Genomic DNA, 23,239 nt, shown 5'->3' on the forward strand with positions numbered 1-23,239 from the left:
ACAGAAGCCAATATCTTTGTGTCATCTACTTTGCGAAATGACGACCCAAAACTGCTAACTGATTAGGAGTTACTCTGTCCACCTGCACTTAAGGAGAAGAAATCCTATATGTGTGTGTGTCGCTTGCAACAGCAGTCATCCTGGGTATTTGCTGTCTCTGCCCTCTGACACCCTGGTGGCTCGTCTTCCTCCTACAAAACACACTCATCCCTGCCCGAGGTCTTCACAACTATCATCCCATTATGATGTCGGCTCAGTACATAGGATCTCATTATCTAACCCCTCCCAGGTGTCGATGAGGCTCTTTGGCTGTAAGTCCTTAAATCCCTTTTTGATCTGTAGGTATGTAAAACCATAAAAACGTGCTATTTTCCCCTTTATTCCCCCCTTAACACACAATGATGGGACAGACACACCCACAAAACAAAATAAAACCAAGCAAAACCACTATATATTCAAAAAGGATGAAATTAGAGACACAAAGGATTCTCTGCTCTGTGGGATTTTGAAGTTCAGTCAAGCAGATACTAGAAGTTCCTTAACTAGTTCTAAAGATGGAGGATAATTTCCATGAATCCACACTTTGGGTTCTTTTTTTAAATTTTTTTTTATTTTTATTTTTTTTTCCCTACAGCCTGTGTTATCCTTCCATTTCTCATATAACAGTTAGGATGCATTGACTCATGAGCGCTTTTCTTAGCCGGCATCCTGCTATTAGAATTTTGGAAATCTGTCTGCTTCTTCCTAGAATTTTTGAAGAAATGTCCCTATTACACTGGGTCACTTAATTAAATTTTTAAATGACATTAGAACCTTTGTTAATGCAGGTTACCATTAATCTGCGTGGGGTCTGTTTTTGGATTCTCCACTCTGTGCCTTTGATCTGTAGGCCTTATTAACACCAGCGTGGTTTTCTTGTGAAATCCGAAATCAAATAGTTTACATGTGCCAGTTGTGCTCTTCTATTCTAAAACTATGTTGGCTGTTGTAAAGCATGGGTAATTTTCATATAACTTTTAGCCTGTCAATTTCTAAAATTGATTGGAATTCCATGTACCCTATGGGTCAATTTTGGGGAAGTTGATAACTTTATGGAGACTTCCAATTTTTGACTGTGCTGTAGCTTTTGTTTGTTTGTTTGGCTTTTCTTTTTTTTCTAAGCAGTGGTTTATAATTTTCAGCAAAGAGATCTTCACACAACTTTCTTCAAGTTTATTCCCAATTAGTTGGGGTTTTTAATAGCATCGTAAGTGGTATTGTTCAATGTCTTAATTTTATTTTTAACCTTTTGTTAGTATGTAGGAATGTACTCAGCTTTTATTTTTGTATTTATTTTATTTTATTTTATTTAGCACTCAGCTTTTATATATTGTCCTTGAATACTCTGACTTTGCTAAATTCACCAGTGGAGGTGACTGTGTGTGTGTGTCAGCGGGGAGGAGGGTGAGTGTGTCTATAGACATAGTTTTCCTTAGCATTTTCTAGGTAAAAAAATATATATTTTTTTGAGTGTGGAATACAGACAGATTTACTTTCTTTCCAAAATATAGAGTTTTTGTTCGCTTTTTGTTTTATTGTATTTTAGAATTTTCTTATTTTATTTATTTATTTGTTTGTTTATTTATTTATTTTTAGTTTAGAGCTTTCAACACGATGTTGAATATACATAGTAAAAATGGATACACTAAAAAAAAAAAAAATGGATACACTTCCTTTTTTCTCAATGTTAGCAGGAAAGATATCTGGATATCTGTCTTTCATGGCAAAGCATGATGTTATTAGCTTTAGCTCTTTGTGAATCCTGCAAAAGCAGGTTGTGAATTTCCTTCCTGATGTGCTTGTGTCATGAATGTGAGTTCACTTCTGTTGAATACCTCTTATGAATTTATTGAGATAGCTGTGTAATTATCTCCCTTACTTGTCTTACCATGGTTCATTCCATTGTTTGATTTTTGAATGGAAAGCCAACCTGTGATGGACCTCATTAGTTCACGATATGCTATTCATTTTACATAATTCTGGATTCTATTTGCCAGTATCTTATGAAAATATATGTCATGTATTTCCATAAGAGGTATGGGTTATTGTATTTTCTGGGTTTAATTATTGTATTTCTGGGTTTAATATCATACCCTAAATAAATAAAAATTTTTATTTATTTTTATTTTTTTTTAATTTTTATTTATTTATGATAGTCACACAGAGAGAGAGAGAGAGAGAGGCAGAGACACAGGCAGAGGGAGAAGCAGGCTCCATGCACCGGGAGCCCGACGTGGGATTCGATCCCGGGTCTCCAGGATCGCGCCCTGGGCCAAAGGCAGGCGCCAAACCACTGTGCCACCCAAGGATCCCTAAATAAAAATTTTAAAAAAATCATAGTCTGTAAGTTTTTATTCTTTTGAAATGTATTGAGACTTGCATTATCGAATATATGCTCTCTTGGTGAACCTTCCTCATGTACTTGACAAGAACGTGTTGTATGCAGTTGTCAGGCTTCGTGTTTTGTAAAGTCAACTTGGTCAAATTGGTGGATAGCACACGTTTCTCTCTCTCTCTTTATAAATTCATATGTTATATCAGTTACCGAGGGTGAGGTGTTAAATTTACCACCGCTGACTATGTATTTCCCTGTTCTTCTTATTTTGTCAATTTCCACTTCCTGAATTTTTGTGTTCATTAATTAGGTCTGTGTGTATTTAGGATTTTTGCATGCTCTTAATAAATCATGAAATTTTCTCCTGTACCTCTGGTCACATACTTTGTGTTGAAATAGACTTTGTCTGATATTCATAAATTGTACTTTTTTCATGTTTATAGTTGGCTCATATATCATTCTTCATCCTTTCAACCTTCATAGACATTTCCATTCAAAGTTCATTATTTTACTTCCAATCTCACAATTTCTGCCTTTTAATTGGTGTGTTTAGTACATCCTGTAGTTTATTATTATTGAGCTGTCATTCACAACATGTACATCCCTTTAAAATGTACAGTTCATTGGCTTTTAATACATTTGCAAAGGTGCACAGCTACCGCCACTCCCTAATTCCAGAATATTTGCAGTGCCCTGGAAGAGAAACCTCATCCTCCATAGTAGTCAGTCTCCATTACTCCCCCTACCCCCAGCCCTTGGAAACCACATTTGTTTAGAGGTTTTGGCATCACATACATTTTTATACCTCTTGAGTATGCACGTAAGACCCCCCACCACTGGGTGAGAACTAGGTTTGTGTCTCAAAGAGTCAAAGAATGAATCTCAGTGACAAAGGAGAGTGAGTAAAATGAGAATTTTATATGGCAAAGTTACAGAACAAGTTCTGCAGAGTGAGAGGGGTCCTGACCAGGCCAGTGAGGCCCTCCCCTGACAGTCTGTTACTTAGAACTGACTGGGGGGGAGTTTGTGGCCTTCACCATCCTGTGATGCGTGGTTCGAGTAAGGACTAATGATGAGATGTTTAATGACTTACTTCTTCTTTGGCATCTGGTTATTTCTTTGATGGACACAAGGTAACTGTAATAAAAAGATCCCGCCTCTGACGCCAAGGCAGGGTGGTCTGATGTGTTCCCTCTTCTGTGGTTTCCTTATGCCTCAGCATTTCTGGGATTTCTGTGAGCCTGAGCACATGACCCTCTACTTCTCTCCCTACCTAGCCCTGTGTATCCCTTACTCAATGAGACCCTCATATGCTTGGGGGAGGATCCCCAACATGTGTCTTGAGGGGTAGAGATAAAGCAAGTTTCCAAAGGAATTTTTATATGTTAAAATAAACTTACAGGGTCCTGGGGGTTTGAGCTAAGATTGTCTTCTGTCCATAGAAAAGCGTCCACATTCAGACAATTGAATCCCTAGGGGAATGTCATTCTACTTATTCCAAGGACTTATTTCAAAGACTTGTTTCAAGGACCTTTTTGCCCTTAGCAAAGCATCTACATTCAGGCAATTGAGTCTTTAGGGAATGTCACTCTGCTTGTTTCAAGGACTTGAGCTGTGAGTAGTCAGGAATAATTTAAAATTTTATAATTTTTCTTCTGTCTTGGATTGCCACATCAATATGGTAACGGTAGGGTGACATTTTGAAGAATCACCAAATGTGTTGCAAAATGGCTACCCCATTTTAAACTTCCATCAGCGTTGTGTGAGGGTCTCAACTTCGATACATCCTTGCCAACACTTGTATTTTCTATCTTTCTTTAGACTTTTAGCCATCCTAGTGGGTCTGCAGTGGTAGCTCATGGTTTAATTTGCATTCTTCCCTAATGCTAATAATATTGACCATCTTTTCATGTGCTTATTGGTTAATCATGTCTCTCCTTTTGAGAACTGTATAATAATTTTTGTCCTTTTTTTTTCAATCAGGCTATTTGTCTTTTTATTAGTTTGCTATTTATAAATTCTAGATACTAGACTCATATTAGATATATGGTTTATAAATCATTTCTCCAATTTCATGAGTTGTCTTTTCCCTTTCTTGATAAAATGCTTTGAAATGCCAGAGTTTTTAATGTTGATAAAGTTCAACTTGTTTATCTTTTTTTTTTTTTTTTTAGTTGTATGTGCTTCAGGTGTCATTGCTAGAAAAATATTGCCTGTTCCAATGTTACAAAGATTATACCTGTTTTATTCTAAGAGTTTTATAGTTTTAGCTCATTTCTTCTATTTTTATTTTTTTAAAGTTTTTATGTATTTATTCATGAGAGACACAGAGAGACAGAGGCAGAGACAAAGGCAGAGGGAGAAGCAGGCTCCATGCAGGGAGGCTGATGTGGTACTCGTTGATGGGACTCAAGAATCACACCCTGAGCTGAAGGCAAATGCTCAACTGCCGAGCCACCTAGGCATTCCTCTGAAATTTAGTTTTGTTTTCTTAAATCCACTTTATGTTAAATTTTGTCTATGATCTGAGCTTGGGATGCAAGCTTGTGCATATAGATATGGAAATTGTGCTTTTAAGATTTGTTGAAAGAATTGAAGTTGAATTATCCCAGCACACATATTGAAAATCATTGACCTTAAAGATATGGGTTTATTGGGGAGCCTGGGTTGCTCATTCAGTTGAGCGTCTGACTCTTGGTTTCACTTCAGGTCAGGACCTCAGGGTTGTGAGATCTGGCCTTGTGTCAGCTCCGCATTCAGTGGGGAGGCTCCTTAAGATTCTCTCCCTCTCCCTCTGTCCCTCCCCTGCTCTCACTCTCTCTTTCTCTCAAATAAATAAATTAATAAATAAATATTTAAAATAGTATGGGTTTATTTTTGAACATTGATTTCTATCCCACTGATCTATAGGGTTATTTGAACCTGGACCACGTGGTCTTAATCACTGTAGCTTTGTAGTAACTTTTTAAATTTAAATATCCAATCTTCCAACCTTGTTCTTTCTCAGTACTTTTTGGCTATGTAAGTTACTTTGCAATTCCATATTAATATATGGATAATTTGTTAATTTCTACAAAAAATTGGGATTTTGGTAGATAATCTAATAAGTAAAGACTACAATATTAATATTTAAATTTTCTAGTCAATGAAACCAAGTGTCTTCCCTTTTATTTAGGGATTTATTTAAGAAATTCCCTTTACTTACTTTTTTTTTCAGGGATATTTTATAGTTTTCACTGTGTAAGTTTACTCTACTTTTATTACATTTATTTCTAAATATTTAATTGTGTTTAGATACTATTTTAACTTTCTTAATTTAAATTTTGGATTCTTTACTGATCTTTTGTAGAAATGGAATTTATATTTTTATATTCATATTGTATCTTGAAACTTTGCTGACCTTTTTTTAGCACTATTAATTTTTGGCAGGCTGCTTGAGTTTTTGTTTATAAAAAGTCATGTCATGTGCAAAAATAGAGCTACTTCTTTTCTTCTCTTCCAAACCAAATGCTTTTTTTTTTTTTTTTTTTTTTGACTTAATTAGCTTTGCTAGAACCTTCAGTAGAGGTTGAATAGAAGTAACAAGAGTGGATATTTGTAGTGCTTCTGATCCTTGGAAGAAAACTTAAATTTTTCACTATTAAATATAATATTAACTTCTGGGCTATTTGTAGATACACTTAATCAGGTTGAGGACATTCTCTTTTATTTCTAGTCAATTGACTCTTTTATCAAAAAATGATGTTAGATTTTGCCAAATGATTTTTCTGAATCTATGAGATAATCTTATATGTTTTTTATAATACTTATACATCATCTCATATTGGTTGATTTTCGTATGTTTTAAGCAGACTTTATTTCCTGGATAAATCATGCTTAGATGTTATATAATCCTTTAAAAAAAAAAACATATGTAGGTTGCTGGATTTGATTTGCAGATATTTTGTTGAGGATTGTTGTGTTTGTTGTTGTATAATACTGACTTCATATAATGAATTGTGAACTGTATCCTCCTATCTTTGGAGAAGTTTATGAAAGAATGATGAGAACTATTTCATCTTGGATGGATATCACCAGTGAGGCCATCAGGTTCTGGACTTTTCTTTGTGATTTCTTACTGTAATGTTAGGATATTGATCTTCAAGACTACCATGGAGCTGTAGGGGTCAGGGAAAGATGGGAATAGGACACATCAAAATACCACAGAGATTACTTTTCACACCAAGATTCAGCTGTTTTCTTGCTTACATTCTCCCTGGAATGCTACAAGTCATTGGTTAATTTCCCGAGATCTGAAAAAGTTGATTCTTATAATTTTTGCCAATATTCTCATCACTTTTATGGAGGAGAAATATTTAGAAGTCCTTAATTCACCATTTTTTGTTGAAGTTTCCAACACATATATATTTAATATAGTAATCGATGAGGCTGGTAGGCATCCGTATTTTTGTTCTTGCTTTGAGATCTTTGTTTTTGTTCTCCGCTTTACCTTATTTTACTTACACCTTTCAAAGTAATTCTTTTTAACTCTTCTATAAACTTTTTCAGCTATTCATCCTTTATTAATTGATAGTATTGGGATGCCTTGGTGGCTCAGAGATTGAGCATCTGCCTTCAGCTCAGGTTGAGATTCCAGGGTCCTGAGATCAAGTCCTACGTTGGGCTCCCTACATGGAGTCTGCTTCTCCCTCTACCTGTGTCTCTCCCTCTCTCTCTCTCTGTGTCTCTCATGAATAAATAAGTAAAATCTTTTTTAAAAAGTCTTTTAGTCTTTGTCCTTGTCCTAAACAAAATGCATAAATAGCACAGGGCAGTCTCTTTTGGAATCCAGGTTGCACCACTTCACATCTGACACTTCCCATTTGCCGCTCTATTTCCTCTGCCCGCCTGACACTGGATACTTTCTACTCTCCAACTTCCCCTTCACTGTTCATACATTCCCCTTCACAAATGCAGTTCCATAAATTCCCGTCTGTTTCATTTATTTTTTTTTCTACTTTTGTCATGTCTTTCAGTCAAATAATCCTAAAACTCATCTTACAATGATACTTGGCTTTACATAATCAGTTGTCCATTTAAGTTGAAATTTTTGAAACATAGTTATTAAAATATTTATTTCTTCACTGACCACTTTGAGATCTCATCCCTTCCAGCTGAGCCATGTCCTCTAGGTATTATTTTAGTATTCTGACTCCTTTTTTTTTTTTGTAACTTTTTAATCTCCTTATTTATTTTTTATTTGATATCTTTATCAAAATATCATGAATTTCATGATTCATGATATTCATCTATATCATGAATTTCTATGAAAAATCCCAATCATCCTATTTCATTCTTTAATAATAGCTATTGAAAATCAGGTATCTATTGTATATTGGAGACATGGCAGTGAATAAATCTTGGCTGCTGCCCTCAATGGGAATCAAGCAAATCGGGAGATGTGGGACATTTCATTGGAAACATACCATCAGATGGTAACTACTGAATGATAAGTGAGGAGTTCTTTGACATCACCAAGGAAAGGCAGATTATTTGGATGAAAAATTCAGAGACAACTTCACAGAAGATGGGAAATGACTTATTTCTGGGCAGCTAAATAGAAAATATCTAGTTTGAGGAAATGTAATGTGGATGTTGGGCACCTGACCAGCTAGATTATCCAGTGTAGTTTCGCTACAAATTTGGTGTGAACGATGAGGTGCCCAATGATTAGGTTAGATGCATAGATAGGAGCCAGGTGGAGGTGTGTCACGTCTGAAGGCTTTGGGAAGGTCTCAAGTATTTTATTTAGGAAAGGATAAAATTCACATTTAGAAATAACACTAAACTATAATCTACATGGAATGGGCATGGGACAGAAAGAGGAGGACAGGTGATGAGACCCCTTAGGGGAAACTGAGATCATCTCAGAAATTATAAGAGCATGAATTAACTCTAGTCACTGTGATGGAGAGAAGGAGCGGAGTTGGGGAGATTTCTAAAGTGATATCATCACAAGAATTTCAAAAGTTTTTAGTGAGGAGAAATGGAAAAAGATAAAAATCATCATTAGTGCTTATGATTTCATACTGAGTGACCGAAGAGGTGGTGGCTCTGGTTGTTCAACCTGCTAAGAAACAAGAGAAAGTAAAGAATGAGTTCAGACCTACAGCTGAGTAAATTGGTCTTTTTGATTCAAGCATCTCAGACAGAACAGGATTCCATTCTGAAAAGCTTAACTGAGAGGAAAAACTGTGCACGACTGAGACCACAGAATTTTTATTTCCACCTGCAGAGTTCTGTGTGCTCAACTCTGAGTTGAGAAGCCACATACATCACAGAAAAACTTAGCAAGACACTTTGCATGGTCCCCTCCTTGAGACTCAGTCCCCAGTTTCTTTCCTCTCCATTGAAAAAGCTTCAGCATTTCCATTTCCCAACTTAGGACCTGCTGCTTGAGAAGTTTTCATTCTGCTTGCTTGTGCGGAGGGAGCTTTATCCTGTATTTTTTAAATTAGCTTTCTCAAAAAAAAAAAAAAAAGTTACAACTACGTGGTGTTTGGTAACCTTAGAACCATTTATGTTGAATTGATAAGATTAAATCCAGAACACAGATGAATAAGGTAAAAGTTTGGATGAAAGTTAAATTTTAGGAAGAGTGTAAGTTTTTTTATTCTTCTATAGAAACAGAGAAACAGGAGTATAGATTGAGAACTTTGTGTCCTTTCCTCTGGGTAAACTTGCCAATGAGGGACAATTAGTTTCAGCTCCTGCATCTGTCAGAACCATCTCTACTCCGTGGATCTGTCACTCTTTGTCGCTCACTGCACTAAACACTTCTTGGGGGTAAGGACCTGATTTATTCCAGAGCACTGCTTGGTGCGTAGTAGGGTGGATGCGATTGTTTCTCCCGCACAAACAGGCTTTACACCCAGAGTGAACCCAAGTCCTGTGCTGATTCAGACCAGAAGAGCTGCAGAGAAATGAGGAAATTCCAGGCTTACCTGAGAGACATGAGATAGGCGGGGATACAGATCCGGAGATTTCTAGACAGGCTTCAGCCAGACAAGATAAGCCCACTGAGTAAGCATGACCTGGCTTTACCTGGGCCGCCCAAAGCAAGCACCTGGGAGCTGGAGCTAGATTCAGGACGGGATGTGGCAACCTGAGGCATGGCCGGGAGAAAATGATCAAGTTCTTCAGCATCTCAGACTGTGAATCGAGCAAAGGTCAGAGGCTACACTTGGGAATGCGATGATACCTGGGATTTCCTGGTGATTCTTACTGTGTTGAGAGCGGGCCGCAACATGTGATTTTCCACGTAACTGGCCCCCAAACAACCCAGAACTGTCGTTCAGTAACAAAAAGAACATTCATAAAAAAAAAAAAAAAAAGAAGAACATTCATGTAAAAAAAGTAAGAGAGGGACACCTGGGGGCTCAGTGGTTGAGCATCTGCCTTTGGCTCAGGACGTGACCCCGGGGTCCTGGGATTGAGTCCCGCATCAGGCGGGCTCCCTCTCCCTGTGTCTCTGCCTCTATCTATGTCTCTCATGAATAAATAAAATCTTATAAAAAAAAAGTAATAGATATTTATGCAATCAATTAAAACTGAAAGATGTATAAAAGGAGATTGACACGCTCCCTGCAGTGTAGACTTCCTTCTGCCCTCCCTCAAGTTTCACTGGCTTGGATTCTGTTCTTTTCTAACTCTCCATGTGTCCATGTTAATAAATACGAATATTCTATACAGGTAGCTTTTGCTATTTATACTTTAATCTAAGTCAGACCTCAGCTTCTATATTATTCTATATTATTACAGCTTCTATATTATTCTATTCTATATTCTAATGGCTTTCTCAGTCCACAATGAATTTATAGGCTGTCCTTCAGAGCTCACCTATTCACTTTGTCACTTTCATGATAATCCATAATCTATAAAACCATCCCCCTTCAGTTGGACCTGGAGATTCTTCTTCTTCTTTTTTTTTTTTTTTTTTTTACCTCTGAAATAATCAATAAGCATCGTTCATATACAGGCTTCCTTGTACACAGTTGTTTTAGTTCCTCTTGTTTGCCAGGACACTGGCATGTATTTGCTTTTCCTTCTTCCTCTTTGTCTTTCTGGTCTCTCTGGCTTTTTAATTTTGCAGCATTACATGGTTAAGTCCTCCCTTCTACATTTATTTCATTGGTAATTGCACCCTGCTTCATTGCCTTAAATGACACTCTTGTGCTGGATGTGTCTGAAATTTGTAAAGCCAACCACTTGTGTCTTTTGAGCGACAGATGGCATGTGAACATGGCCTCTGCATCTCTACTGAGATTGCCAAGAGATATACCATGGTTAGTATGTTGGAATTAAATTCCCCTTCCTAGTTCCTGTACCTGGTATCCTTACACATCTCCTCCAACTGCAATGTCAAGCTCTTCATAACTGTGGGAAAGATTCTCAAGGAGATGTCTTGATGAGTGCAGAGCCTGATGCAGGGATAGCTCTCACAACCCCCGAGGTCTTTTTTTTTTTAATTTTTTTTAATTTTTATTTTTTATGATAGTCACACAGAGAGAGAGAGAGGCAGAGACACAGGCAGAGGGAGAAGCAGGCTCCATGCACCAGGAGCCCGACGTGGGATTCGATCCAGGGTCTCCCGGATCGCGCCCTGGGCCAAAGGCAGGCACCAAACCGCTGCACCATCCAAGGATCCCACAACCCCCGAGGTCTTGACCTGAGCCAACATCAAGAGTTGGATGCTTAACTGACTGAGCCCCCCAGGCGTCTCCATGATTGCACCGTTTCTGATCACTGTCACTATCACCCTGGCCTGGTCCACCCTGTCATCATCAATTACCTGTTACTATGGTGGTCAATCTACGACTTCTCCTACTTTCATTTTGTTCTTCTATTTTCTGTTCTCTGCAATGAAGTAGACATGATCCCTCTGAGACATACATCAATTATACTATTATGCTCAAAACCCTCCAGTCTCCCTTTCTCTCAGGCAGTAATCCTCTGAGATCTTGCTTCCATCCAAGACCTCCAGTGGATGGCTGAAATCTTGGATAGTGCCAACCCCGGTATACACCGGGTTATCTTTTATGCATGTATACCCTTAGTAAAGTTTAGTTCGTAAATTAGGCGCAAAAGATTAACAGCAATGATGGAACAATTATAATCATTGTGCTGTAATAAAAATTATATAAGTGTGGATATGGTCCCTCTCTCGTAATGTATCTTACTGTATTGTGTTCGCCCTTCTTATGATGATGATGCAGGAAGATAAAATGCATGATAAAGACAAAGGGAGGTGAATGATGTGGGCATTGTGACACATCATCAGGCTACTGTTGACCTACTGATGATACATCGCAAGGAAGATCACCTGCTTCTGGACCACAGCTGGCAGTGGGCAGCTGAAACCAGGGACAGGGAGACCACAGACAAGGGAGGATATGGAATTTCTCTGATATTTTCTCCTACTGCCCTTCTCTGTCCATGCAACTCTGGTCACATTGGCTTCCTCCCAGTTTCTGGAATCTGCTGGTCATGTTCCTAATGCAATTCCTTTACTCTTTATGTTCTTCCTCCCTGCAGTGCTCTTCCCTAGACTATGCACTTGGTTAACTCCTTCACCTCCTGCAAGAATGTGTTAAAATGCTATCATTTTAATATGCCTTACCTGACTCCTTTATTAGATTTCCTTGTTGCTTTAACAAATCACTGCAAAATTAGTGCCTGAAAATAACATAAATTTGGGGTGTCTGGGTGGCACAGTTGGTTAAGTGTCTGTCTTCAGCTCAAGTCATGATCCCAGGGTCCTGGGACCGAGCCCCATGTCCAGTCTCCCTGCTCAGCAGGGCGGGTGGTGGTCTGCTTCTCCCTCTACCTCTTTTGCTCCTCGTGTGTGCTCTTTCTCTCTCTTAGATACATAAATAAAATATTTTTTCAAAACCCATACATTTATTTTCCAACACTTTAATAAGAAGTTTAACATAGTTCTCGCTGGGCCAAAATAAAAGTGTGGGTAAGACTTCATTCCTCTGAGAAAGAATCCATCCCTTTGCTTTTCCCAGCTTCTAGAGGCCTCTCTTAGGTCTTGCATGGAGATGCTTACATTTTAGAGCCAGCAGTGAGCTGTTGAATCCTTCTCACAATTCTGTTTTTCTCTCTCCCTCCCCCCCCACCAGCTGCGATCATTTCTTTACTTGTAAGGACTCATGTGATCAGAAATGTCCCCTCTAGAGAAACCAAGGTAATTTCCTTGTCTTAAGGACCTTGACCTCAATCACACATGTGAAGTCCTTTTTGCCATGGAAAGTAACACTTTCGCAGGCTTCCAGAGTAAAGACATAGACATGTTGAGGGGCCCGCGTTCCACCCACCATATTCCCATGTTTAATATTGAGGCCTCTCTACACCTGCCCAGCCACCTCTGATCTTTCTTCTGTTTTACTTTCTTTCTCTCTGCTTTGTGTGAGTCTTAGTATTTCCGAAATATTATCTATCAATCACGTGTTCTGCTTACTGTATATTTCTCCCCACTGGAATGAACACAAACTCTTCCAGGGTCGGAATCTCTGCATTAGTGATGTATTTAAAATACTAAAATGATGTGTTTACGTAGTGATGTATTTCATACCATATTGAAGTACTTAACTTTAGTACTGATGTACTGACGTTCCAGGACTGGAATACACTGAGTACTCCAAAAGTATTTGTTGGATACGTACTTCTGAAAGTGATCGCCAGATCAAATGATAATCTCACATTTTATTGTCAGATGAATTTTCTAAATGATTGAAGCCATTCACATTTCTATCATCTTCCTTCCCTCTCCCTTCGATATGTAATTACTGCTTTCTTATTTGAACAAAGAGCTAAAATGAACAGTAATGACAGAGTTTTAATGGGGATGAAAACACAACACATGCAAATGTGTGGACAGTGGTTTGAGCCAGTATTTTTCCAAAATTGTACTCTTGTTAGTACATGCTGAGGTTTTTTTTTTTTTTTTTTTTTTTTTTTAATTTAAAACCAGCTGCCAAGGCTGTCTCTTTCTCAGCTGGACCCTAACTGGCAGGTAAAAGAACACAGATGAACTCTGATAGAGAATAGGTACTCCAACACCTCAGATGTCTCCAACTTTAATTGATTGGTTAGCTCTTGAGATTTTCCAACAAAAAAATTAATAGGGAAATTCTCCACCAGCGACGTGACTCCGGTAGTGCCCAAATATTTAGCACCCCCGGATAGGACTCTCTAAGGTATAGCTCATGGATATGCAATTATGACAACTTCAGACTTCAGAGATATGTTATAGTTTTTTATTTTGTATATTAAAATCTCTAATCTGGGATTCAGAGGGTATAATAAACCTGTACTTCTCCTGTTCCTTTTCTCTCTTCCTCCTCACTCCTTTGTTTCCTCCTCTAAGAACACACAGTGAGAAGTTAAATGCTAAAAGCTGAAATTCAACAGGAGACTTTTACATGTTTGCAAAGACCTCTGCTATTTCCAGTTAAACACATACCTTATTTCCTTACACGCACCTAATTTCTTAACATTTTAAACAATTAATGTTAGATTCCTGGTTGAACAAAGTGCCTTATCACTACTATTTTTAATGTAACTTTTTACATATTAATGGATGCATAATTAAAACCAATGTTTATTTATTGTACAAGACCGATATGTTACCAAGAGACTATGATGATTTAATATGGTTTTTTCTTCTTTACATCAATCACTTATTAACAGTTCAGTGGAGTATTGTTTCATCGGCTTATGGTTTAAAATATAACACACGCCGTAAAAAAATATAACACGTTCTGGAATGAAGGACGCATAATAAATTTAACAACATGTATTTCCTATGATCCTCACATTGCATCACTTGTATTTAATGTGTTGGGAAAAGAACAGTAGTGGAATTGCTATCAAATATTTCTGACTTTATTCCTGAATTCCACCGGAATTTGTAAATACGTGTTTCCTACTCATAAAAAACATACATAAAGCATGTAGCTTAAAATATTACAATTTTAAGTCAGTGGCCTATCTTTTTAACATAGCTTGAAGTCCTCACTAAAAGCAACTTTTGAAATTAATTGCTCTGCCACCATCTTCTTAACCTTTTAAAGTTATTCTTCCCGAAGGGATAGAATATTTTCTTAGCAAGGAACTCTGCTTTGGAGTGAAAGCTATAAATTTTTAGGTCCTGATCCTAATGGGGTCTAGGGTGAATAAATAGTTTTCTAGGAGGAACTCATGTGAGTCGCATGAGCTTTCTAAGTGCCATAGGTTACTACTTAACACTAAGAAGGGGACAATTTATTAAAGTAATGCCAGAGAAGTGGTCATTTTGCTTTACTTGGGTGATTATATTTTCTTCCTTCATTCTCCTCCCCATTTCTGTTCTCTAAAGAGCAGTTAATTAGCCCTACTTTGTCACGTGATAACAAACATCATCTCTTCTTGCTTTAGGACAATATCACATCTGTCCTTCAGCACAAAAATATCACTTACTTTGCAAAATCTCAGGACTCCAGAAGTATATTCCCACCACCGTGTAAGAACCTGACGCTGTTCTCTCTGTGGTATTTCCAAACTGTGTACTAAAAGGAGTTCATATATATGACTCAAATCAACTTTGTCTTCTAAATATTTTCACATATGTCAGTGTAAAATACAATGAAAATCCCTCTTAAATAGTCTAATAGCTAGCTCGACTCACAACATCCTATTTCACTGTTTCTAAATCAGCACCATGTATATGTCCAGAGTATTTCCCACCATATGTGCTCTACTCCCAGTTCTTTTGATGGATGTCTCATTGCTGCCTATGCCCAGAGATAACACATTTTTATCCTGGTTATCTATATTTCCTGATTATCTGTATCAAAGAGCTGTCTCTCCATACCTTAAGATTTTTAACTCTACTACTACCATTATTGCTCACCTATTTCATTCATTCATTCACCCATTCATTGTTTCTTCCCTTAAAAAACCCTAATATACAACATGTGCTCTTCCAGGATCTTGAAACTCACTTATTAAGCAAAAGAAGTACAGCTGGTGGGATCCTTGGGTGGCGCAGCGGTTTGGCGCCTGCCTTTGGCCCAGGGCGCGATCCTGGAGATCCGGGATCAAATCCCACGTCAGGCTCCCGGTGCATGGAGCCTGCTTCTCCCTCTGCCTGTGTCTCTGCCTTTCTCTCTCTCACTGTGTGCCTATCATGAATAAATAAAAATTAAAAAAAAAAAAAAAAAGAAGTACAGCTGGTGTTTCTCTCAGGCTTCATCTCTGTTGTAAAGTATGTATTCCAAAGTGAACTGAACATTTGGAAATGGGTGGATGGTGGACAAGAGCTAAGCCTGAGAGTAGACCACTTTGTTGTTTCACAGATGGTTATCATCATAATCCTATAAGTTATTGATTTGACTACATGCTACTGTAATAGTTTCCCATCAGTGTTAACACATAAACTAATCATTCCAAGATTCAACTAGGCCAGCTGAGAGATTTTTAAAAATCCATTAATGAAATGATTATTGACATTGTATTGAAACACTCAAGCTAAGCATTATCAACACCTTATATAATTCAAATACATGTTTATAACATTTTATTAGAAATTTTACTATGTTGTCCAATAATATAAATACTGCTGAATTATAAATCACTGATTTTGTTGCACATCTATTTTCAAATTAGACATAAGTTCTGAAATATTTAGGCTTAGTTGTTTATTAATCACAAACACTTTATGAATGTGGAACCAGATTCAAGTCTTAAAATCTAGGGCAGCTCGGGTGGCTCAGTGGTTTAGTGCTGCCTTCAGCCCAGGGTGTGATCCTGGAGACCTGGGATTGAGTCCTGCTACGGGCTCCCTGCATGGAGCCTGCTTCTCCATCTGTCTGTGTCTCTGCCTCTGTGTGTGTGTGTGTGTGTGTGTGTCTCTCATGAATAAAAAATTAAAAAAAAAAATCTTAAAATCTAAAGCCATAATATTACTCACATTTTTTTTCCTTTTATTTGAAGTGACTACCATTCTATATAAAGCATAGAGGGTGTTTTTCTAAAAAGATATTTTATTCATTTGTTCATGAGAGACACACAGAGAGAGGCAGAGACACAGGCAGAGGGAGAAGCATCAGGACCCAGGGTCAGGGCATGAGCCAAAGGAAGATGCTCAACCACTGAGCCATCTGGGCGTCCTGAATGTGTTATATTTTTAATATATGCTTTAGAATGACAACTTTACTATTTCTCTTAGGTGCTTCCATTGCGGGTCTACACACATAACCCCATTCTTTAAATATGATTAACTTTTTAATAATAAAAACCCTAAATTCTACATAAAGTAACATCAAAATGGCCTCTTTAAGAACATAGAAGAATATAAAAATATAACTTGAAAATAAGTCATTTGTCATCATTGCAATGTCTTTCTGAAATTAGTTGTTAGAAGTGTAGTACATTGCTCCAAAAGGATTTTAAATTAGTTATATAAATTTATAATTTATATATAGCATAACAATAGCTAATAAAACTGTCTCATGGTTTATTTAAAAGCAAAAGTGTTTGAGAAAATGTTTTAAAAAACATTTGTTTAATAAATATGTTGCTTTTACATTTCTATGATATTTTGCAGGTGTCTGCTTCATAAATAATAAATCCCTCTTCTAGGTGCTAAAAAGATATGTCAAGAAACACAAAGAAATTACTAAATACATTTCCATCCATGCATACAACTATCTCCACACAACTCATTCTGCATTCTACATTCAGTAGTTAATTTACTAATGAAGTGTGAATCTTTGAACGCTATGTTTTTCATATTTTGCTAATGGATTTCTTCCTCTTCTTTATAAAGCTGAAAAAAAAGTATTTTCAAAGGATATAATTTGTTGAATCTTGCTAAGTGATTCCTATCAGAATTTGTTCCTGTTTATATCTTATGTGTTTTTGAGAAGGAAATAGGATTATTTTTGATAAACTATTACTTATATTTCAGTTGCCTTCATTTTACCATAGAACAGTCCTTTGTCGTAGTTTATTATATTTTTCCATATTTTACCTTTTTAAAATAAGTCTTCTAAGAGTTCAGAGACTTTAAAATAATCCTTGAGAAATTTCTCTTTATTATGGCAAGAAACTTAAAGGCTATAGGAACAAGGTTATATTTTTCAATGTTTCCAGAAATGAGCAAAACGTGAGTAATTGAGGTTTTGTAACCAAAAAGGTTTCATATGAAGTATAACTGTTCACGTCTCTTGGGAGAAACAATTCTCCAATTATATGTTTGAGATATAAGAAACTATTGTGTTTGTTTCTAGCAGTGGCACTTATGGAAATATTTAATTAAAATGCTACAAGTTATAATAGATCATGAAATATGAATTATATAAAGTTTAAAAGCATTTCCTGGGGTGCCTGGGTGGTTCATTCCATTACGCGTTCAACTCTTGATTTCAGCTCAGGTTATGATGTCAGGGTCATGAGACTGAGCCCCCTGTTGGTCTCCATGCTGCTTGGGATTCTCTCTGCCTTTACCCCTCCACCGATGCTCACTCTCTCTCACTCTAAAATATTTAAAATCTAAAAATAAATAAATAAATAAAGATAAAAAAGCCTTTCCTGATATTTAAATGACAAAATGAGTGATAATTTGTCAGTGTATTTTAATTAATTAAAAAAAGGCCTATGTATTGGTTAAATGAATCACTGCTATTTAAATTTCGAGTTAACATTTTCATAATTAAAAAAAATAACAATAAAATAAAAGTGCCTGGCTGGCTCAGTCAGTAGAGCATGTGACTTCTGATCTCAGGGTCACATGGGTTTAGAGATTATAAAAATAAATAAACAAACTTAAAAAAATCTGAATCTTCTCCTACCCTGTATATTTTTCTTTTTTTTTTAAATTCTAAATTAAAATTTCTAATTTCTAATTCTAAATTTGTAGTAAAGTGACAATTAATTTAAAAAAATTATTATTCCTGGAAGTATTGAAGGCAATAGTGATTTACTGGTAATTTCTTTTTCCAGTTCTATTTTCTATAGTTAGTGAAGTTGTGATATAGTAGAATTACATCAAGGGTTATAATTTTTCTTTTAATTAGTTTTGTTTATTAATTCCTATTAAGTAAATAATTGAATATTTTAGATCATGATAAAAATAGCCATATCAGTACCAAGTAAAGAAAAATTGCAGAAAAATAAAAGATTATAGTAACCTGTGGGACACTGTGGAGAGAAGAAAAATTATAATCAAAGTAAGTTAAAAATTATAGATATACAATTTTATGGTAACATTATGGTAATGTTACATTGTAATGTAATTGGGTGCTAAATTATTTAATTTTTCTTTTGCAGCTACATTCCAATTCTGACAAAGGCGATGGATCTGTCAAGTACATCCTTACTGGAGAAGGTGCTGGGACTATATTTATCATTGATGATACCACTGGTGATATCCACTCAACGAAAAGCCTAGACAGAGAGCAGAAGACCCACTATGTGCTTCATGCCCAGGCTATTGACAGACGAACAAACAAACCTCTTGAACCTGAATCCGAGTTCATAATCAAAGTACAAGACATCAATGACAATGCTCCAAAGTTCACAGATGGACCATACATCGTTACTGTTCCTGAAATGTCAGATATGGGTAAGACAAATCATTCCTTACTTTGACAGTTAATATATTTTTGAGAATCCAAAGAAATAATCTGTGAAGACCAGTTTTTCATTTTGTGTGTGTGTGTAGAAATCTGAAAAATTTTCAAAATATTTTATGTTTACATGTGGCTTAAGGTGTTAAAGAACATTAGCTCTAGATATTATAATATTTATTAAATTAATTTCTGAAATTATAAGTAATGGTTTGGTGTCAAGAAAAAAAAAATAAACAATCATTAATGGGAAAACACCTGCAATTTTTGCTTGATACAGCTTTTAAGACCATGTAGTTTCTTCATGTATCTTCTATGAAGATACCAACACATTCAAGGCAATAGTTTGCATAAATAAAAATAGACAATATAATGTCTGAAATCTTTTGCTACTTGTCTTACTTAAGCTTGCAGCTTATGACCAAATTGTAATAGCCTTGAAAATGCAAGTAATTGCTGCAGTATTCAATAAAACTTTTTAGATACTCATAAGCATTTACATACTTTATTTTAAAACATAGAATAATCCTTAAAGTCTTTTGGACACTATTTTAAAGGTGAATAAGCCAGCATACTGTACTTAAGTGACTCTCCCAAATTCATATGTTGACAAAATGGCCAAGAAGAAGTCAACACTATGTTCTCCTGAATGTAGAGCTTATCCTTCATTTGATGGGTCAGGAAATCTGACGATTTCACTCTGATGATCTGAGGCTTTCTCATCCCTTACAGATCTCTGTTGTGTAGCTATTTTATTTTATTTTATTTTATTTTATTTTATTTTTTTATTTTATTATCTCCTATGACAAATTGTCTAAATCATTAAAATAAAGTTAAGCCATGATAATTTTTTGACTACCTCTGTAAGACTCTAAGCTGGGATGTAGAACACATTTTTTTGTGTGTAAAGATTTTATATATTTGAGCTTATGTATGAGTATTACATATGTAAGCATATATGACTAGTAGTTTGAGCTAAGGTTATTATAGTCACTAATCAAATTTTTATGTATTTGGATATATACATAAGTGGTTTTTTTTAAGTGGGTTTTTTAAGTTTGATTTTTAAAATATTTTAGAGATGTAACTTGACATACAGCACTGTGTAAGTTCAAGAGGTATGGCATGATACCTTGACATACACATATCGTGAAATGACTATCACAGTAAATGTAGTTCATGTCCTTCATGTCATATCCATATGTTTTTTTAAGGAAAGATTGTGGTTTCTTCCTTCCTTGCTCCAGTCCATTTTATTTCTTGTGAGCTAGGCAGATGACTCCTGAAGCTGTTGGGGAGGCAGGTTAGAAAGAGGAGACTCATTCTTCTTGATCAGAATCTCAGAGTAGAAAGTAGTTCCATAAGAGAACACAGGGCTCAGCCCCAGAGAGCCTGTGCAGAGGCCCAGAGGTCACTCAGGCTCATTGGTCTCTAAGGAAAATCGGAGGGAAACTGAAGGCCCAACACCATAAAGCCTGGAAGGTGAGAGTTTGTGTAGCATCTCTAGGACAGACTTCCTTCTCTCGCCTTGTCCAGGAACTGACACCCCATTTGCCAATCCCTCTATCTCACAGAAGTGAATAGTTCTGTGACTCCATCATTGGTGAGAAAGCCATTGGTAAGGATGCCTCCAGAGGCCTCATGAGAGCCCCAACGAGCACCCGTGAAACCACCATAAGCAGGGGGCAAAGCACCAGAGAAGCACAGGCAAAGTCGTTGTCCCCAAGAAAGTGGACTGGACAGTAGATCACAAAGCACTGGGGTTGTCAGGATGCTACAAGAGATTTCTGTGGCTCAGAGCCCGTGCTTGCTCCAACTAGTAAACAACAAAATATCAGTAGATGATTGACACATGGATGGTCATTGATAAGATCCAAATTATTGCCCTGGAAGCTGAGAACATATGGGACTGGAAGAAGTAGCTCAAAATCAGAGAGGAAAACAATCCCCAAAATGTGGGAATTGTGGTACAAGATGAGACTTAGACGATATGTTCACACCTATTGTGTGAATGACATATGTTCCCACACAGCCAAAAAAGAGTAGATGAAGGAAAGAACAGTATTTTTTTTCCCTTGAGGTAAAGAACATATTGAAATTATGAGTTTAATAGTCTTTGACGGAGGGTTAAAATAAGAGTCAAACCTAGGTGAATCCTGGCAAAGTACTTATAGCCTAAAAGAGAAAATTTTATAAACTTTCAGATATATTTTAATTATCTACTAATATATATGTATATATGCATGCATATATATAATATATAACATATATAATATATGTAAATATATATAATATTTATATTATATTTATCACTTGAAATACCGGATTCCAGTTGACAGTTGAATACACAACCTATGGAGAAAAAAGAAATACTCAAGCCCTAAATCCTTTGTTCATCAAAATATGATTCATTTATCAAGGTAAAAAATAAATGTTGGAAAAAAAAAATAGAAAAGAAATGTTTGGAGAAGGATCCAGAAAGTAGATTGTCACCTTATCTAGAAATATATTTGAGAAAATAGTTGAAATTAAAAGTTACTGAAATGAATCCAAACAGAGATCCTCAAATTCAAGGAAAATGACAAGGAGAGGAAAAGAAATAGTAGAAATGTACCCTGAAATATTTGTGTGTGTGTGTGTGTATACAGTTGAGTCTAATTAGGTACATTGGGGGATGCTGAAAGATACTGTACAATCTAAGAATCATGAAGCTTAAAGGAATCATTGCAGCATAGGCTGTAGTTTTAGGACTTGGGAAAAAGTCACAACATGTCAAAGTCCTCATCCAGGTCTTGAGAGGAGGGTGGGAATGGGAAATAGTTGCTATTCTTAATTTCTTTTACTGAGATGAGTACGGCTGAGGTGAAATATTGAACATCTGAAAGAAAGAGAGGAAAAAGAGCAAAACAGTAGGTTTTAAGTCACGGTATTACTGTGCCTCTAGGCCTGATTTCATGGAGAGAAAGAGAGAACTCACTGAGGGGAAAAAATAGATGAAAAAGCATCATCGTGGCATCTAATGTGCTTTTTAGTCTGAACGTATAGAAAGTGGAAACTAATGGAGGGAAGAATTCACTTGGCATGCATGCTTGGGGGAGGGGATGAGATTTTGCACTGATTCTGAAGTTAGGATTTAAGAGCTAGCAGGGAGGTAGAGGAGGGACCAGCGGCCAGTGGCAGGGGTCAGCCCGCCGTCTGGTTCTGTAAATGACGTTGAACTGCAACCCAGCCACCCCCATGCCTTTAGATATTGCCTGTGGTAATTTGGGCAGGATGGTGGCTGGATTGAGAAGATGCAGTGGAGCTGGTTTGATTCCCAAAGCCTAGAGTGTTTCCTGTGTTGCCTTTTACAGAACAAAGCTTGCCGGCCTCCGTTGTAAGGGCTTGCAGGGGGTGACACTGGAGGCGGGGGGATAATTAGAGGACAGCGTTGGGGTTCTCATAGGCAAGGCATCTGCTGCTCTAGGCAGTTGGTGCTCTGCTGACCTGCTGGATAGACCATGTACAGGAAAATCTGCTATTTGTTAGAAGCCACTGGGGTGGGCTTCTCCCCTTGAGGTGAATACAGTTAGTGACACAACCAACACCCGGCCTGCCTTTTGGTGTTACTACAACTCAGGTTTGCTCAGGGCCCCATGCTGCAGAATCAGATAGTCACCTCCCACATTTCCTTTTTCATCTAGGAGTGACTGTGTGACCTAACTCTAGCTGATAGGACAGGATGTAAGTGGAGGCCGGTGGGGTGGGGTGGGGCCTCCAGAAAAGAGAGAAGTTTCCAGAGAGGAGCTAGCTGGCACACCTATTTCACCCACGGCCCATAATGCAGACGTGGTGTGGAAATGCAGCAACGGCTTGCGCCATCAGGAGGGAAGCCTCCTGCTAAGTGAGATGGGGCAGGAAGTTAGGAGGGTCTAGAAAGAATGATTCTGTGGCAGAATGGATGCTCCAGCGGAGGCCTGCCAATCCCCAAGCCATTCTTAACCAAATAAAACCCGTTTCCGTTTAAACTCTTTTGTTGGATCTCGAATACATGACACTATGTTGACTCTGAGTTGGGTACTTGGACGACTTCTAGATGTAACAAGGACCTCAAAAGCAAAGAACTAAAACCGATACTGAATCCAGAAGAATTGTGAGAAAAGTTTCAGCATCAGATAAGACACGAGGTTGTCATCTTTGATGAAGCGTGCTGATTAGGGAACGACGCAGG

At 37.1% G+C, this 23,239-nt stretch overlaps 1 protein-coding gene across 8 annotated transcripts in view; it reads left to right on the forward strand.

Annotated features, from left to right (window-relative positions):
• CDH18 (cadherin 18) overlaps nucleotides 1-23,239 on the forward strand; it is a 943,171-nt gene that overhangs the window by 692,206 nt on the left and 227,726 nt on the right. For all 8 annotated transcript variants that reach the window (XM_072825036.1, XM_072825037.1, XM_072825038.1 and 5 more), the window contains one exon: nucleotides 18,731-19,025. In XM_072825036.1, coding sequence (XP_072681137.1) covers nucleotides 18,731-19,025 — 295 coding nt within the window. The remainder of the gene's footprint in view (nucleotides 1-18,730; nucleotides 19,026-23,239) is intronic.

The sequence above is a fragment of the Canis lupus genome, chromosome 4 (genome assembly GCF_048164855.1).
Source record: "Canis lupus baileyi chromosome 4, mCanLup2.hap1, whole genome shotgun sequence".
Taxonomy (NCBI): domain Eukaryota; kingdom Metazoa; phylum Chordata; class Mammalia; order Carnivora; family Canidae; genus Canis; species Canis lupus.